The 19146-nt window shown below is 38.9% G+C and overlaps 3 protein-coding genes across 5 annotated transcripts; 1 reads left to right on the top strand and 2 right to left on the bottom strand.

Annotated features, from left to right (window-relative positions):
• Positions 1–297: 297 nt before the first annotated feature.
• Positions 298–1557, top strand: Lamtor4 (Late endosomal/lysosomal adaptor, MAPK and MTOR activator 4). Of its 2 annotated transcripts, none has more exons than XM_011637501.3 (3): positions 298–480; positions 709–783; positions 1221–1557. In XM_011637501.3, the coding sequence occupies exons 1-3, from the start codon at positions 445–447 to the stop codon at positions 1461–1463; spliced, it is 354 nt and encodes a 117-aa protein (XP_011635803.2). In that variant the 5' UTR covers positions 298–444; the 3' UTR covers positions 1464–1557. The 2 variants fall into 2 exon arrangements, with proteins under 2 accessions (XP_011635803.2, XP_011635804.1); XM_011637502.2 differs by having other exon boundaries at positions 477–558.
• A 202-nt stretch (positions 1558–1759) lies between these two features.
• Positions 1760–3351, bottom strand: LOC105426327 (coiled-coil domain-containing protein 130 homolog). The gene is made up of 5 exons (XM_011637500.3): positions 3191–3351; positions 2709–3024; positions 2376–2636; positions 2131–2263; positions 1760–2056 (listed from the first exon to the last, which is right to left on the bottom strand). The coding sequence occupies exons 2-5, from the start codon at positions 3018–3020 to the stop codon at positions 1839–1841; spliced, it is 924 nt and encodes a 307-aa protein (XP_011635802.2). The 5' UTR covers positions 3021–3024; positions 3191–3351; the 3' UTR covers positions 1760–1838.
• A 129-nt stretch (positions 3352–3480) lies between these two features.
• On the bottom strand, positions 3481–14453 carry LOC105426326 (uncharacterized). 2 transcript variants are annotated; one of them, XR_016139856.1, is made up of 6 exons: positions 11380–14453; positions 8724–9284; positions 7861–8110; positions 7213–7293; positions 4999–6021; positions 3481–4604 (listed from the first exon to the last, which is right to left on the bottom strand). XR_016139856.1 is itself a non-coding variant. In XM_011637499.3 (6 exons), the coding sequence occupies exons 1-5, from the start codon at positions 11383–11385 to the stop codon at positions 5153–5155; spliced, it is 1767 nt and encodes a 588-aa protein (XP_011635801.2). In that variant the 5' UTR covers positions 11386–14453; the 3' UTR covers positions 3481–4604; positions 5146–5152. The 2 variants fall into 2 exon arrangements, 1 of the variants encoding a protein (XP_011635801.2); XM_011637499.3 differs by having other exon boundaries at positions 5146–6021.
• Positions 14454–19146: the final 4693 nt, after the last annotated feature.

The raw sequence follows: 19146 nt of genomic DNA, 5'->3' as shown, positions 1-19146 counted from the left end.
TATAATTTGGAATTAATTTGTAATGTTTTACTTACAAATAAAATGAAATCTTTTTACCCTTAACTTCATTTTCTAATTGTTTGTAGTTCTTTTTAACATTGCGATTTTTAACCTCCAAGTACTACACAGTAACTCATATTGACAATTTTTCGACTTTTTCACGTTCCAAAGCCATGAATACAAATCATTCATGTGCACACAATTAAGTGAGCCGAATCTTATCGAAGATAACCGAACTTTATCGAAGTCAGTAATCCCCTTACGGCTATTATTACCGCCCCCTTCGCCCTACTATGCTGTCATACAATCAACTACGACTCCATCTATATATTCTTAAGTCCATTATTATAAACGTTTTAACGTGAATATATTTTCGCAGGATCGTCATCTTTGATATCATTTTGTCAGTGCCGAAACGCGTGTTTATCCCACTCTTTCGTATGCATGACATTTCGACGTTCACTGACACTATCATTACACGTAAGTTTATGCTTTTTTCGCTTTTCGTTATCAATATCTCCATTGTTTAGGTTAGAATAAGCTTGACAATTCATGGATGTACGTATTATAAATAAGTGGAAAACATAGAAATTTGTAACTATATCTTAATAATTTGACAATTTTCACTGATATTACTTCCTATTTATTTTCTATTCTCCTTTATCAACTATCGGAGCAAATGCAAAATAAGCCACTTGTCATTTGTAGAAAATGCTGGCGTTGGAGCGCATACCTGATCAAACAGGATACTTGGTGTTAACCGAAGATGGTGCCGTATTGACGGTAAGAAACCGCTTCTGATGATACTTCTCTTTGTTTCTTTATAATAATAAATGGAATTTTTAAAAAATCTAAAGACTTTTGCTATTCTATAACTAAATGATATACCATATCAAAACCCTAGTGTATTGTTCACCTTGGTTGCAAAGTCCAGTGGCACAAAATCGGATGACATCTAAATATGTTAAAGACGACCCATTAGCCCTCAATTATTATCAATGTAATTTTATTAATGTCATTTCCTAATAATGTAAACATCTAAACCTTATCATATGGAATCAGAATGGATATTGAGAATAGTTCAAATTTGAATCAAGACATTTGTATCTTTGTACTTTCTTTCATTACATAGTAAAATATTTACATTCAGTTAACTGCACCTGACTCTCATTAGCTCTATTTTCCTTTATTTAAATGGAATTTTGTCTATGTTGTTGCAGTCTGGAGGAGATTTGGAAAATGACGAGAGAGTGGCAAATATTATCAGTAATTTGGTTACATTGACGAATAAAGTTGACCCAAAGGCGTTTCCCTCACATGATCCTTTTGAAAAGATATCGATTAAATATAAGGATCATTGCTATGTCGTATGTCTCTCCAATAAAAAGATTTATGTGGTAAAGAGAAAACTGCAACCTCCGACTGTGGCGATCGTCGAGCAGCAGCCTACTGTCGACGTTTAGATACAAATAAACATATGTTTATAAAACAATAAATCTATTCTTTGTAAGCTTTGATATCTAATACAAGTTCAATTTCTTGTCATCATTCTGAAAAGTTTCTACTCACTGTTATATATCTATAAAAATATATGTATTCTAAGAATTAAATTAGTGCAATGTAGTTTTAGGGAAAGATACATGCCAATGCCATGGCTTCTTTCGATTTCTTAAGTAAAATATTCTTCCAATATGTAATTTGATGAGAATTATGGCTATGATTAGTCTTGAAATATATTTTTTATCAAAATATTTAAAAATTTTTTTGTATCATACATTTTATTTACAAATATATTATACATATATACATATACAATTTTAAATTCGGAATATAAAATACTAAGTGTCGCTATCGGTACTAGAACTATCATAATTTACTAAAGACGTGCTCGAACTACTGGCTTTGGAGGTAGTAGCATTATCCGTTACTTCCTGTACTTTTGGTGATTTCTGATTTTGTGGTTTCAATCGATTACTTGAAGATATATTTTTTCTATTTTTAGATCGTACAATCGAAACTAACCGTTTCAATTCCGTGCCTCCTTTCTTTCTTGCATCTGGAAAGAAAGCATTCGTAATGTATAATAGACAAATTAAAATTTACATTTTAACTTAAATGCTGAATAAATACTTTTTTTATGGGTGAGTAATTTGGCTAATTTGATGTCATCTTCATGTTCGTTTACCAAATCAATATTCAATCCAGTTTTTTTTAATAATGCATGATCTCCAGCTTGTTTTTTCTTAAGCTCCTGTTTCCGTTCCTACAATATAAACAATACAGGTCAAGTAAGAATTGAAATCTATTATTGGAAACTTAACATTCTATTCATAAATAAAAATTATATATTATAAAAACAAATTTTATTATTATACCCGAAATAAAGCCCTCACTGCACAATTGGAGCTGTAATCATCTTTCCAAATACTCTCATTCAATGCTATTGCACCTTCCAGTATTGAATCTCGAGACTTTGCTACTTTCTTATCTTCCATGCCATGTTCAAGCTTATACATTGCATCATCATACAATCTATGGGATACTTCTTTCGTCTCTGGTACTACTTGTTCATTTTGCTTAGGATCCCATCGATTTTCCTGACGTCTTGCACCACTAACTATGACATAATCTAAATTCTAAAAAACAATAAAAAGAATATTAGAAAAATATTATAAAAGCAATTCATATGCATTAACAATTATGCTTACAGCAGGATCAGTTTTTATCTCAAAGTGATTGTCGCAGAGATGACACTTCATGCGAAATTGATAGAGCGGAGTACTGTAGTACATTCCAATCTTTTTTTTCTCTGCATTATATCGTACACCCATGCCAATGTGATTTCCGCATCCATTACACCATATATTATAGGGCATTTCAAATCGTATGATTAAGATGCCCATGTGGAGTTTGCGGGCACGCTCACGTAACGCGTGAGTCCCCTGGAATTTATTCAGACCACCAGCACGGGGATCATAGTCCGGTGGATAGTACAAATTTGTTCCCTTCCGTTCTCCCATTGTGCTGCAATTTGTTTATATATAAAGTAAATTAAAAATATAAACATCTAGTCGATAATAAATAATTATGTAACTGAATGACAATTGTCATCCAAAAAAATTTGTATCATCTATTATCAGAATCTGCTTGTATCTGTAACAATTATTATTATTATTATAAATTATTGTACCTTAATTCTCTTTCAAAACTTGAGGAAAAAAATAAAGCAACTGGATTTTCTTGAAACGATCTTTTTTACAAACTGTCTAGACTCGTGAGATATCAAATCTCGTTTTGTCAATAATGGAAATAGGTTAAAATACGAATTCCTTAAACAAGTAGCGACATCTTTCCAACAAACTTTAAGTTGAGAGAATACTGTTCTAAACTAATTACCGACATTTTTTTTAAAGTAACATAAAATTTTGAAATAATTTTTGAAATAATTGTAGAAGCTAGCATTCAGAAAAAAAGTGCTGATTATTTATCGCAATTTTAGTTATTTTTATTAACTTTTATTAATTCTAACAGAGTTCTATTCTCTACAATCATTTTTAAACAAAATTTTAAGCGAAGTTCTGAATACATGTGTGTGCTTCTAAAATTAGAAAATTAATTATTTCGAGACGAATTAATGATTTCGTTAAGCAGAAAATATCATTGATAGTACATTTTTTTGTATTCAATTTCAATGGAAGATGGTAATCCTTAGCAATGATGAAAGATACTATTTTTCAGTAGAACAAATCAGGTTTTTGGTAAAATAATACATTTGGTCTTTGCTAAAACCAGCCCGAATAATGATATAATTTGCGCGTTGCAAAATTTTCATATAAAAATGGATGTTTTTATAGTTTTAGCAATATAGCTTCTAGATATATTATATATTCATATGAATAATTAAAATCATAACTTTCTAATGCAAACATTTTCGCTTATAAAATTCAGACGGATGTTTAATATAAAATAATTTTACATTTATTTATTTAACAAAATTAACATGTACATAAGATATATTAAGATCATTTTTTTTTCCATGGCTGTAAGTCTCTTACGAGCTGCATTAATTCTGACCTCTCGAGACTTACGTAATCAGGTTCGCCACGATCGCAATTGGCGAACAAATAGAACGCAATTGAGAGTTTTATCACAAATTAAATAATTATATATCTTAACAATAGTCGTGTAATTAACGTTGGAGATGTTACTTCTTTAATATTCGAATTCTGGTTTTCTGATTTGCTCGCAGAATCCGCATAATCGTTTCTCTTTACAGATCGAGATATTTATACGGAATGTCTCAAAAGATTCAACTTCAAATCTCCATTTTGTTCGAGTAGGAGTCTTTCGAGGCACCCAGTATAACTGTACGACACACTTCGGTGTCGTGAACTCCGTGCGCCTCAATGATATGCGAATCCTTCGTCTGGATGTGGGTCGTTCTTTTGTGCTGGCTCAGAAACGTATCCTGCAGATTCGCTTTCGCCGATTTCTTTCCCTCTCCGTCTTCCGTGTGCTCGCCGAAAGTTCTTATCGTCCGTAAGGATACAGCCATTTGTACCTGTATCTGGCCGGACGTGGATAATACGCAACCGCGTAGACCACTGCAACAGAGAGCACAGTTGCGTGCAATAAAATACGTATTGGACATCCTTTGTTTTTAACAAGTGGAAAATATATATCAATTTTTCTCGTTAAAATAGAGAGTTTAATAATTCTTAAAAAGTATATTATACCAAGTGTAAGACAATCTCCTACGAGTGCCACTTTAAAGCAACGTTTGTTTTGGATTGTGCATAATAATGTGAGGATTTTTTTGATATAAAGAGAAGATATTTTTCTCACTTTTCTTTTTGATCTATTTTTTTTAAATTTGACATTAGCCTATATATTATTCATAATATTAATTGCCAGGAAAATATATATATTTAATCTCGGGTTCAGGATGGAAATATACTATTTAGCAATGTGTCGCATTGCTAAATATGTTCTACGCACTTTTTATTTTAATTTTTAGGAGACGGATACGATCTGGACCCCGAAACATTTTCATCGTACATCGACGAAGGTTGCGAGAAACTTTTGAAAGGATTACTTCAGACGCCCGCGCCTGAATCACATTCGTGCCGACGCCTCGTTACTTGCCTCGACCTTACAGCCGATGGAGCCTCGTCTTCTGCAACGACGCGTATCGCGCGAGTCGTTTGGCGAACGCCCGCCTCTGGAGGGCGTTTCTCTTATGGAAGTGATCCAGCGTGTCGAGAGCTGAGGTCGGTATCAGCGATCCTTGGCTCTGCCAGTAGTAGGCCGACGGCATCGGGTTAAGGAGCGGCACCCTCAACGGGCCGCCCAAGCTGCCGTGAAGGTAATTCGCGAACTCGGGCTGCCCGTGAAAATTTACATGCGGCTGCAACTTGGGCAGATCGAGACTGTCCGAATGGCCCCCCAGAAGGGACACCTTCAAGGGCGCGAGCTGCGGCTCGGTGTCCACGGACACGCTCGCGTACACCGACGTGCCGCCGTCTTCGTGCGGCAACTTGGGCGGCAAAGCGCCTATGTTGGGAATCTGCTGCAGCAAGTCCGGCTGGATCGACAGATTGGGATCCAGGCCCAAGTTCGGGAAGTGATGATGCGGCGGCAGGATCGGTAATTCGGGCCGTTGGTAAGCGCCGTCTTGAGCAGCGGGATACTTCTGCCCGTAGTTGCCCAATGCGTCGGGGGTGTTTATGGGATAGTCCGGTACACCGTAGCTTGCGACTGGATACTTGATGGGAAGGTTCGCATTGTTATCGTTGTGGTGACTGCCCTGCTGGCCAGCTACGATCTGATCCTTCAAACCGACGCTACCCTTTGGCACGCTGTTCAAAAGATTCTTGATGGTGGAGGTTGGCCCACCGAAACTCTCCTCTAATTTGGCCGGATCCGGACCCTTTTGCACCGCCACGTTCGTGTGCTGGTCGTTGTGCTCGTCCAGGTCAGATTTCGTCGGTGTCACGATCAGCAGGCCGCCCTGGCCGTGGTCTGTGAACGTGACGTCTGTCAGTCTCGTCGGCGAGTTTATTCGGTGCTTTAGGGTGTTAAGTATAGTATAAGTTCGTTAGTCGAGTTGGAGCATAAAAGCGGATACTGTCGAGACCGATTAGCACGTTGTTGCACGTGTGCGCCGAGAGTATTGTAACGTGTCCGTCGAGTAAGTGCCAAGGGTAACATGACAATCCACTTCTGGATGCGCACATTCGATACACGAATGGTACACTAACACATATTTGCAGGGAATCATCACAGGCCACAATACAGAGTGCGTTTGTGTCACGCTAAATTTCAAAAAAAGTGTGTTTTGGATGTGATAAAGTGACAACTGGAGCGATCTCTCTATTTTCTGATTACAGTGTCCCAGATATTTGATAAAAATCATCGTATGCTGTTTTTACCAAATAACACGTTTCACGACGGAACGTTATTGTTATTATTTTTCTATATTAGCGTCGTTACAGACATATTACGTACATACACACACACACACACACACATATGCATTCCAAATTAAAAGAAATTGAAGAAAAGTATGTCAGGAAATACAGCTGTATCGTAGCTACCGCCTCTCGCCAACTTTCGGGGAAAGTGAAAGGTCGCGTGCTGGGTACATTCATGGGAAAACGTACGCGAATCGTGAAACGAGACGTTCTTCCGGGAGGAGTACATTGACATTCACCGAGTTGTTCGGCGATGATGACGTGCGATACAGAAAGGGAAATTCGGGCATCTTCAAGCGAGTTAACGTGTTCCGAGAGAGGATCGAAAGTATCGGCATTCGATAAAATGTCAAAGATATTGTAATTATCAGCCAGAACTCGGTAACAAAATTTATTCGTGAAAGTGACATTTGGTTGCACCGAAACGAATAAATTAAGGCACGTAACATCTTCCGCAGTTCAAGTCGTTTCGAAATTCCAAGAGAAAATGAAGAAACTCAAATTATTTTTTTCCGCTCCACATGGAAGCTGTTCTCTTTCCGCAAATAATTAATTCCGCTTAATAAACACCAGAAATATTAGATGAAAGCAGTTACACTTGTCAAGTTCTCATCAGCGTGTTATTACTACGTGAAGTTAATTGCCGGTATTATAGAAAGGCGTAAAGATACGAGACACCGGAATACAATTTCAAGGAACTCTACGATGTTACGGTTCTACATACAAAGATGAAACCTACCGTCTGATGGCACACTGTAAGTTCCGTGTGGAGAAAAATCATTGGGTCCTTCATGATAGTCATCGGAGCCTGGCGGTGGTCCTACAATTTCAAAAGGAAGTAATTTGACGGATTTACGTAAGAAGAAATAAAAATCTTACTTTTAATAGATCTAACTTAATAATTAATTAGAAAGATCGAGACAACGTTTAATCAATGATAACGATATAATACGTATGTCTGATAAAACTTCATCATAAACGACGTCAACCCATTTCTTTTTTACGAATTGTGACATTCGAATTGTTATCGCTTCTCGGATTCGAGAAAAGCATGTAATACTCGGTTGGTATTCAAACGCGTAATTACCGTGAATATCCGGCTTCAATCCGGCTCGTGAATACTAAAATGACTTTCAATACCCTGCCATTTCTCGATATAAAATTACATCTTTGATCGGTTTCCATATCTAATCGGTTGAATACGTAGACAAGTGAGCGTACAATAGAAAGCAAATGCGTCAAGTTTTTAGTACTATGTACGAGCATGTTTGTAATTTCCGCGTGTGTGTATATGTGTGCAACTTTTTTTAATAGCTTTCTAATCGATCCTTCACCGTCGTAGCAGCGCCGTCAAAAAATTCAACAGATTTTGCTCGTTAAGCCTCACCTATCGGCGGATGATCGTAGTAACCTTCTGGTTTCGGTTGCACGCTAGTCGCCAATTGTTTACCGAAGGAGGTGATAACGTCCCCCGCTTTACTAACAACTTTGCCTTTACCCGCCAGTAAGTAACCACCCCCTTTGACCAGTTGACCTTTGAGAGCCAACACGCCACCGCCTATCGCCTTGAGCGCTTGGTACAACGTGCTAAAAATCGCCTTCTTGAAATCCCACGGACCGAACGGCTTCTCCTCATACTGAAGAAACAAGATCAATGTCAAATTATGTCACGGTTGTAATTTAAATTGTAATTTATTGCGTAACAAAATAAAACATGAACTTTAAAGTAGCTAGGAAGAAGTATATCTTCTTCATCTCTCCTCACTGACATCCTTCTCCCATTTATTTTCTAATTGATGTATTAAATTGCTCGTTACTCAGCATAATAGCTTGTTTAACAACGCTGTGATTTTCACTTTGTCATTTACTTTAATTGCCATGCGGAATAAGAAAAAAAATATCTTCACGATCGCGATCGTGAGCGCGGGAAAATAATAAAAAAAAGAAAAAACTGAACAGAATCAAGAACCAGTTAGAATTTCGCTCCTTTGAAGCAACGTGGACGACCTACATCACATTTCCACGTACACAACAAAACTTTTCCTTTTCCTGCGGTTGTACAGTCTACCAATTAATTAATTTCACCCTTTTTTTTCCAGGCTTTGTTTAAAGATCCCATTTTCTCTGTGCCATTACTCTACCTTTTGTTATCAAAATTCGAATTTGAAATTCAATTTAAACAAGAACGCACAAGCAGAGTACACTGCATATTGAAGTTTATCACATATTTAAATGAAGCCTCGATATTACCGAGTGGTAGGTGTGCTCCACCGTAGGTGCACCGTATATCGGTGCCTTATACGCCTGTTCGCTGCTACCCGCTGATGCCTTCGCCGCGGAACCACTCGACGCACTGGCCACCCCACTTAGCACCCCGCCCGCTATGCCGGTTAGAAGACTGGCGGATCCGTAATCGAAGCCCCTTTTTATTCTGTCTCGCATCAGGGCGGCGTACCGCGGATCGGCGATAACGCCGATGGTTATCATTTTCTTCTCGTCGTCGAGCCTCTTCGCGGCATCCGGCTCTTCCGCCTGTTCGGGCGAGATCTCGGGTATCTCCCATGGTACAGCTTGCTCCACGTCGCTCTTTGTCCCGTCCAATTGATTCTGATCCGCCAGGGACTTCCAGGTCTCCAGCAAGTTCGAGAGATCCTCCGTGCGATCCTCCGCCGTTCTTCTGTACGGCGCTAATCGCTCGAGCTGCTCCGCGGCTCTCTTCAGTAGCGTCTCCTGATCGCCCTCCGCCGTTTCTGCTGACCGAGCCGCCACGACTATCGAGCACCACGTGACCGTCAAGAGTTCAAGGACCAGCTGAAAAGCATGACGAAACGACAAGAGCAATTACAATCGTCGATAAATTTTTATCCATTATTTGAGGAGCAACTTTTATATCGAATATGAAAAAAAAGTATCAAACAAATGTTTTGCCTTCTACAAAAACGCATCATTATTATCATTGTTATTTTTATTATCGTCATAATTATTATTAATTGAAGTACGAGTCGAAGTTTACGACGACGTCGGATTAATGGTCAACGCCCGGTGAGCTCACAGACCTCACAATACGGTCTGCGGCTTAGGGAAGGTCTCTCAGGTTCGTTAAGCGCCGCGTTAGCTTAATTGCTAAACGTTTTGAGGGTCAAGTGTTGATTTCCGAATTGCTCGAGCGTAGAGCGCATCGACGGGAGCAGCGGCAAGTAGAGCGATGCCGGGTGAAAGTCACACGGCTACCGGCGAGGCGCGCTCGCCACGCGGATCGCCATACATGACTTGAGGCAAAAACGGCCATCTCGGGAATACCGATGGTTTCACGTAGATATAAACGTGCGAGACAACTAAAAGTGAACTGTTGCTGATTAGCGATAAGACAAGTTGTGCAATTTGTATCTCTCTCCGCAGAACAATTCCGTCTCTTCCGGGTTTCGGCAGTCAACTTTCTTGAACAGAGTCGCAGTGTCGGGCCAGATATGGAAAAAAGAAATGATGAGATGATTATGAGGCAGATACGAAAAACGGTAGAATTGTCATTTCCGATGTCAATTGAATAATTCCGAAGTTTCGCCGCGGATCGTCCCACCTGAATGAGCGAGAGAGTGATCAGCGGCGTAACCTTGATCTTGCACACGTAGAGTCATTGGCTGACCCAGTTCTCTCTAGTGTAATCATTCGCTGTGCGTATTCTCGGCGATTTCTAAAAAGGATATAGGTATATCAAACATTTGCTGATAAATATTTCCGTATCAAAAGCAAAATCGCGCCTCTCGACCGGAAACTATTCCCACAAAGTAGAAAGGCAAACGAAGTAATATTCTTCCGGCTCATAAACTTCTTTGCAGAGTCACGTGTAAATTTCCTGTCACTCGGGATGGGATTATATCATTCAAGTTTGTTCAAGTTTCCTTTATCTTTCGTCACGTATCAGACATGCATAATTTATGGAAAGTGATCTAATTAGAAAATAAATCACAGAAGAAGATATGAAAGCAGCATATAGGCGCGAGAACTAAAACTTTCCAGTAGTTTCGCAGCCTATTCATGGCCTATAGATTTTTCGCAAGGCATTTCCGAAGTGTATGTCTGTGAAAAAATATGGAAAATTCAAATCTTTCTCTTCGCAAATAAAGGTTCGACGCTTCGAGAGATTCGCGCACGCAGAATCAACAGATAGATTTGTTTAACGAATAATCAAGGAGAAATTGCAATGGAGATAGATAAAACGACGTAAGCGACGGCTTAATGCATAGTGCAGTTCCCAGGGTGAATTGTGCGAATTATGATAAACAAAACAACTCGTTGAGAGATTGGCTTGCCATTTGTAGAAAGTGAAATAGTACGCGGATGCAAATGGCTTTCGACAAACGTATTAACGATGCAACAATTATTTCTTCACGGCTAGGAGCCTTTGCACCGTTGGGGAACAGGATCGGATAATTTTCCTCATTGTTACAGGTGTGAAACTCACGACGGCGAGCACGCCGATGGAAGGTTACGGCCAGACTTCGTGGAACTTTCACGTGAATGAGAAGCAAGGCGCCTTTTGCTCTCGAGCGGCGCGGTGTGAAATTTACAAGCGGCTGATGACAAAGAAATTAATGGTTGAAGAAGAAGAAGAAGAAGAAGAAGAAGAAGAAGAAGCGCAAAATTTAATTAATAATTCAAAGAGAATTACGGCACTTTCCAGTTACTCGTCGCGAGAGTTTGCAATCTTTGCTATTATGCGAAAAGTGACTTGCGAGAGATTAAGATGAACATCGATCACGCAGTTTTATCATCGGACATCGGAAAAGTCGCGAATGCCGAAACTCGTTTCGATCGATGCTTAAGTATCAATTGGCACTTCACACATCTCCACATCTCCGATTCAAAACAGGTTGGATCGACGCACGATGGACTGTGATGGATATACCTTCATATTTAACTTTCACGGCACAACGGTGAAATGATCGCGGCACTCTCACTGAACTCACTGACCATCGTCATGGAATATATCCTCTCTTTATACCGACTCCCACCTTTGCCGATGATCAAGAAAGTGACGTCCACCTTGCCTTAGGGAATGACGCTCCTGCCAAAAATTCGTGCGGTTACGTCGTCGTATCCGAGATTGCTTTGTGAATAATAATTAAGTAGAATTTTATTACTTTCTAACACGTAATCAATGTTAGATAATTAAAGGGAGATTTTGATAAAAAAAAAAATCTAAACGATTCTCAGATTTTATTTTTAAATATCACCGAGTTTTGTGTTACATTACAAGATCGCTCCGTATCGCACTGTTCTGTACAAACAGAAATATAAATATTCAAAATAAAATGTTTCATGATTAATAGCGAGTATTTTTTGCACTTTTTGTTCGTTTTTTTTTTACTCGACAATAAATGCAAAGAGTGTTTTGTTAAAGGTGATGACTTTGTAATCACTATAATACGCTCTGAATTTAATTAATATCTTAGATCAGCACTTCTAATAAGTATGATTAAAGAGCGACTAAGTAAAACGTATAAATAAATGATATCATATTTAGATTCGAACCAAAATGCGCTCGATAATTGATCGGTGATTGACGACATCTTGGGCTCAATTCCTCAATTTCTTCAATTCAAGCCTCTCATGATCTTCCTTAGGAATGATGGCTCCTTCGCATCTCTCGAATTAACTTGGATCGCAGATTTTTGAAATTGCGCATCTTCATTTTTCGACATTCCACAAACAACACATAACCGAAGCTTCTCGGGTTTTTTTAAAATTAGGTAGCGTAACATATTTTTTTTTAATTGGATAGCTCTTTCTATTTACTTGCTTCTACATCATATAACATTGCAAATGCAACGACGCGTTTTTTCGGATATGTCGTAAGACGGAAACGCGACGACACAATGGAATGATCCGGATGTTGTTAGCTCTTTACCATGTCGGACTGTTAAGTATCGAATCGCTCATTTTCCTTCCTCGCGATTTCCGTCGCGCTAACTAAAACCTGTCATGAATACAGACCGAAATTCGCGACACTGAATGCAATTACGCGTTGTATCGGATGCACATTGCGAGGTAGAAAGGCGGAAAGGCGGAAGGATATGGGGTGTCGGTTTTGACAAAATTCACCAGTCGAATCACGCGAATGAAAGTCTCCAGATAAAATGCGTATCGTCTTCTCTCGCTCATTAAACGAAAAGAGCTCTTACTCGTTAAACTCGCTCGTATTCATCTCTTCTTTTTTCATCTTTTACTATATGCACATATGTGGATTGTAATAAATCAATAAATCAATAGTGAAAGTATCTGCGACATATATCTAAAACTATAAAAATCGTTAAAACTCATGACAAATTTAATTCACGATATCTCTATACCTTATGCTGATTCGATTATAAATTAATTTAATATAGTTATACCTGAACCTGACATTCCTTTCTTTCGATCATCGTCCACGTTGAATAGAGCCAAAACCATTACTGCGCGATGATCCCTTTACCTCTGTTGTCTCTCCAACGACGTGGAATAGAAAGTATGTCGTTAGCAGACTCGTCGATTTATATCTCGATTGTAATTCGCGGGGAGCGCGGGGAGCCGATTAATCACGGATATAATTTACGAGCTATATTTTGTGTCCCGTGTAATAACAAGATGATTGCCATCAATTGTGATCTGTGCACCGGATTGTGACGGACTGGCAAAGTTTTGCTCGCGGACATTTCCTCTTTCTGACCGTTGAATTCGCAGTCACTCATTAGCGAGTAATCTATACATCTTTGATTTGCACAGCACGTTTTCACTGGACATTGATTATTTTTATATAAGTTGCGATAGCATATCACTTGTTAAATATTTACATTTACAGATGCATAAAATGACGTGAACAAAAACAGTTTTACTAACAGAACGGTAATTATAATTACATTCGGAATTGCATCTTTTTTTAATTAGACACAGTTCAAATATTATATAAGTAATAATAAAAAATAATAAATAATTGTAAGGAAATAAAAGTTCAATCAAAGATAAACAAAAAATCAAAAATATAACGTATTCATATAACAAATTGGATTTTAATCTTTCTCGTCTGTCGTAATATTTATTGCAAAATATCTTCACTTACCTAGTCGTTCCGCTTCTAATCTTGCTAACAATTGTTTATTGTTGAATCGGTAATTTATATAATAATAGCAAATTGCTATCAGATTAAACACCTCAATCATCATTGTCATCATTTTCCCTTCATTCCCTTCATTCTTCCCGTTGCGTTTTCTCATGCAAAGTCTTAGAAATTTCAATTGTATTATCTGTCCTCTTTCTTTTTTTCTTGATGTATGAAAAGATCAATGATGATAAATATCATCAATTACCATTAAAAAAATAATAAGAATGAAGACTAATCTTTTCAACTTTGAATTTTGTTCTAAATCTTGGATATAATTTGTCAATGCTAAAAAAAATGAATTACTGGTAGTAAAAGAAAAAAAGAAAAGTGCAGTGGGTAGGGAAAGCCAGGCATGATGAGGCCAGTATGAATAAAATGCATATTGGCATAGTGAAAATATGTAATAAACATATTTTATGCAATATATATATATATATACATATATATATATATATATATATATATATATATATATATATGAAAACTTATAGATACACAACATAGCTTCGTCACCATCAATACCACCGCCACTCCCAGCGCCTGCTCCACTGCTAATCACCATCAATTTCATTTTTAATCAGATCTGTTAATTTACACGATAATATACTTTCACGATAATATGTACAAACACGCAATGGCAGAATAACTTCGACAAATATAATGTAATAATTGAAATAAGTTCGAACAGTTCTTCGAACAGTTTTGTCATCTCTTGATAACCTAAATAAATTATTACACTAATGTAATTATATTGTTTACAAATATTTAAATGTAGCTTTATGAAACATGTAAAATAAAGTGAAAATCAAATAATAAATTTAATTTTATTCTCCTATTAAAGATCATTTACTGTTCCGTTCGTGGGAGGGCGGATCGGGGAGATGGTGACGTAACGAGTCTTCAGGGCTATCTCGCCCTGCGGATGGGGATGTTAGCTGAAGGGCAGGAGCGAGGCGGGGACGATGCAAGAAGTCTCTCCTCTGTCGCGCTCACTTTCGAACTAATTTCCATGTTACAAGTGTTACAAATCAGTGCGCTCGGCGTACAATCGTACAATCCAAGATTATATTATATATTATATACAGAACAATCTTAAACCGCTGAATTTTTTGGGTAAAGAACACGCGATTAAATTCATCTACCGCGGCTGGAACTTTCTTCCCTCTGACCCACTTTTTTCTTTCGCACCCCGCGTTTCGTCTCTCTCTTTAGCTTCGCGCGCGAAATTCTGACGCTTTCGCAATCGCGAGAGAAGACATCGTCGAAACTCGGATCCAATTTTATCTCGACTTAGCTTTCGGGGGGAAAAAAAAAACTACGAAATTAGCTCCAAGCTTCGTTAAAACGCGCGTCTTTCGCATGGGAACACGCGTCCCGGAATTCTGGAATTGGAAAATTCAGAATCGTGCCCGCACGCGCGAATGGACCAATCGCGGTAGAGAAAAAGCGAGAGGCGGCTTCGATGAGAGAGATCGCAGGATTTCATTTTCATCGGCGAGCAAGGCGATAGAGAGATTGAGAATCTGAGGGGTCAAGGTACTCGATGATACATATTACTCGTGCGTAGCCACTCGAATAGTTGAAAGACGAAGGACGAAGTGTGTGCCAGGCGAAGCCGCGAAAATGTCCGATGGAAGGACCTCGGGCGATCCTTTCTCGACGACGGTCTCTTGCGCTCTCCTCAGCATCCTTTTTTTTTTTTTTTTAAGCAATTTTGAGATTGCCAAGGCGAAAGGATTCTCCGCGATACCGAGCTCCTCGGAATTGTAGGAAGGGACATAGACGCGAGTGGATCGTATCGATTATCGCATTCAGCATAGCCGCGGTTAAGAAGTCGACATAATTAGAATCAAACTCTCTAATTGCACTCGCCATTCGTTCCACCGTCCACAGCATTGAAGAAAGTGACACGCTCGCTTTCATCAAAGTGACTAAATAATTTCAACGGAATCTCTTCGATTCCCGCTCTTTTCCATCCATTTTACGGAATATCAATAACGAATATTTCCTGCAACGCGACATTTCCAGGATAATAATCTTCCCCGTGAAATTTTGAGGAAAAGAGAGAGAGTTACTAGCTCTGGCGACTTTTCAATCGTGTTCCATCGATCGAGACACTACCCTTAAGGGACATCTCCTCCCCCGCTGTGGGATTGAAAGAGCGACGCATTTGTCTTGCACAGCATGAATTTATAATTGGGCGCAGACACTATAAAATGTTACATACGTTTCCCTGCGAAGAGCGTTAAAATACCTTTTAAGTCTCTCTCTCTACCCATAAGCCGCAGGGATCGTCGGAGTCGTCGTTGTTATTGTTGTTATTGTTGTTGTTGTAAAACGCGAGCGGTCGGTGTCGCGTGGCACCCATGAGTGCGACTCGTTAATTTCGACGCAACGGAGATGAACTCGATCACGCATCCTTCCCGTTTCGCGCGTATTGCGTGCTCAGTGTCTTCGCCAGCTGCGATTTTGTTTGCGCGATCGAGGGCGGCCACGTTTGGCCAGCCGAGGTCTCTCAGCTTTTCACACGAGCTTAATTCTCCCATTCTTACCCAGTTACTTCCAGAAGCCACAACGAAATTTGGATAACTTTCAAATTTACCATCTACGAAATCATTCCGCATGTCTGCATGTTCAGCATTCTACTAATCTGATCTGAAAGGTGTCTCCTTAAGAAGAATAAAAAAAAAAGAGACTTAAATATTTTTTCTATATAACTCTATCTAACTATGTCAGAACGAGAGATTTAAGCAAACGCGAACAAAATGATGCGTGAAAAATACTTCTCTTATTTGCCATAACTGCATAATATTATTTAGTATAGAGATAAGATAAAATTACGAACTCTTCTTCTACGCGGCATATCTTTTTATCCGACTATAAAAATAGTGATCATATTTAGTTTACTTAAAACAATTGTCAAAAGTAGATAATCCTTAATTGGCATGGCAAGAACACTGTACTCGATACTGCCAATTTACAATTTTAAATTAAACGACCAGATAAATTGCGGACACTTATTATTGTTAAAACGAGCAAGTAAAAACAATTATTTGTTATACGGTAACGGCATTCGGCAACTAAGATAAGAGAAAGAAACGGGAGAATGCCGTACCAGTCGAGGAATAATGCAATACGTGTTCTCGAGGACAGCGCATAGAACATTTGAGGAAATATCAGCCTACGTACATTAAGAATTATCTTTCTTTTTTTTTTTTTTTTTTTTAATGCGAGACTCCGAATGAGATATGGCCGGCGACGGAAGGCCAGACGGCGATATGTATTTTCGTTACATTACAGTTACACATCCGTGATACGAGGATCCGAGATTCGCGCGCGCGAACGCGGCCGCCCTCGGCCGGGACCACGCCGGACTCTCTTTCCTTTTTCTAAAAAGGATCACCTAACTGTACGTAAAACTCCTGCCGTGTACCCTAAGTGCGAGAATCCACATATGTTGCGTGTCATGTGTCTTTTGTGTGTAGTGTGTGTGTGCGTGCGCGCGAACGCGGTGTGTGTGTGTGTGTGCGCGCGCGCGCGCGCGCGCGCGCGCGTGTGTGTGTGTGTGTGTGTGTGTGTGTGTGTGGGGTGTGTACTATTGGTATAATTTAACAATCAAAAAACCGCTATCTGCAAAATTGAAAAGCTGCGTTTTTCTCCCGGTATTAGCGCCGCGCCGCTGCGCCATTGTTTCGCCGCAGTGAATTAACTACGAGTCGTCTGTGTGTGTGTGTGTGTGTGTGTGTGTGTGTGTGTGTGTGTGTGTGTGTTTTTAATCGTTACATCGAAAAGTATTCGGTATCGGTTACAGCCTAGAATACTGAGCAAAGAACGAATACATCAGCGATCGGTGATCCATGAACGATCTCGAAGCGCCATTCCCGTGAACTCGATTCCTCTCTCCCTCTCTCTCCTCCTTTCTCTCTTTTATCGAGTGTGTAGTGTGTAAAAATCCGATGTGAAGTCTCGAGCCCGTAAGTAAAGCCCGTCGAAGCTGTCGATCATTTGCCATTTTCCATCAGTATTTTTTTTTTTTTTTTTTTTTTTTTTTACATCGATTCGTGACACCAATGGCGGAGATAGAGTCGCGGGAGGACGAGAAATGAACAGGGAGAAAGAGAAAAAGAGAGAGACCGGCATTTATACGCGTTTAGGAGCAGTAGCGACTCGAAATGTTTCGTAAAAAATTTATAGAATATATATATATATATACATCTATGTTCCTTTCTGTATATGTATATATATGTAGAAGTATATATTATTGCGTAGGCATTATGTCGTCGGTGTTATTTTTTTCTTCGTTTCCTTTCCGTCGCGCTTGCGTTTCTTCCGCTGTTATACAATAATAATAAGAAGAATAAGAAGAATAACAATAATAATAATAATAATAATGAATACTAATAATACTAATAATAGCGATAACAATAATTATTACGATAATGACAATCATAAGAAATACGAATCTCGATGATCGCCTAATGTCATCAACCAGCGCGACATCTTCTCTCGTTCGTCGCATTCTGTCTGTATAAAGGACATGACTACTTTATACGGCGGCTGAATCGGGAAAAGTCGTTTTCTTCATGTTTCTCCGATGTCCCGGCTTAAATAGCTACGTGATGAATATCGCGAAACTGTATCTTCTTGTAAGTACCGTTACCTCGTTAATATTGTAGTCTAACGTCGTCTAAAAAGCAAGAATAAAAAAAAAAAGTAGGTGCTTTCACAGTCGTCTTAATTAATCCGTTAAAAATCGAAACTGCTCACGCACTCGGGTTTACTTTTTCAAAGCAAAATTCCGCGGTGAATAGATCGATCGCGCTAAAACCTCGCACTTTTTGTCCAGCTTAAGCGCCGAGATGCCAGCGGGAAATCGCGAATCGCAGGGTCCAACTATCTGCATGCTGAAGCAGCGAAAAACAAATGTTTTTTTTTTTTTTCCTCAACACGCTCGTAATCGTCGTTTAATCATTTATGTAATATGTTTGAAGAGCTAAATATTTCTTCGTCGGCAATCTAATTTCGCGTGACGAGACATCTCAATCAGGATATTTCGTAATCCCCGATTCTTCGCGATCGTCATCCGCTAAGATCTCTGCGATTTTATCGCGCGACGTATTATGTACTTTCTATGCGCTCTTCTTTCGTCCTTAATTATATCCCTCTTATTACAGCGCACAAGGTATCTCTCTTAACGCGTAAATATATATAAATAATTATTCGCGATCTCGGTGAATAAAATAATTGGCGTCTAATTGGCGAGATACGGTATACTTTTTTTTCGTTCGCTGCTCTTCGACGCGTAAAAAAATCGATCTGAAGATACGAATATCGAATTGTTCGAACCGCTTTGTCGGAACTCGGAAGAGGCGAGCCGAACGAAGAGTCTTCGAAAAGCCTAAATCGTCGATTTTTAATAAGCGATTCTTTAAATTCGAACTAAAGAAACGGCGTTAGAGCAACTTCTGCGCTTATAAAATTATTTTTTAGAGCACGTAAAATTGAAGAAGGCATGTTTTATTTCATCTTCTTTAA

Source organism: Pogonomyrmex barbatus, unplaced genomic scaffold (assembly GCF_055798465.1).
Source record: "Pogonomyrmex barbatus isolate J1 unplaced genomic scaffold, ASM5579846v1 scaffold3, whole genome shotgun sequence".
NCBI classification, from domain to species: Eukaryota; Metazoa; Arthropoda; class Insecta; order Hymenoptera; family Formicidae; genus Pogonomyrmex; species Pogonomyrmex barbatus.
This window is presented reverse-complemented; position numbering and strand designations above follow the sequence as displayed.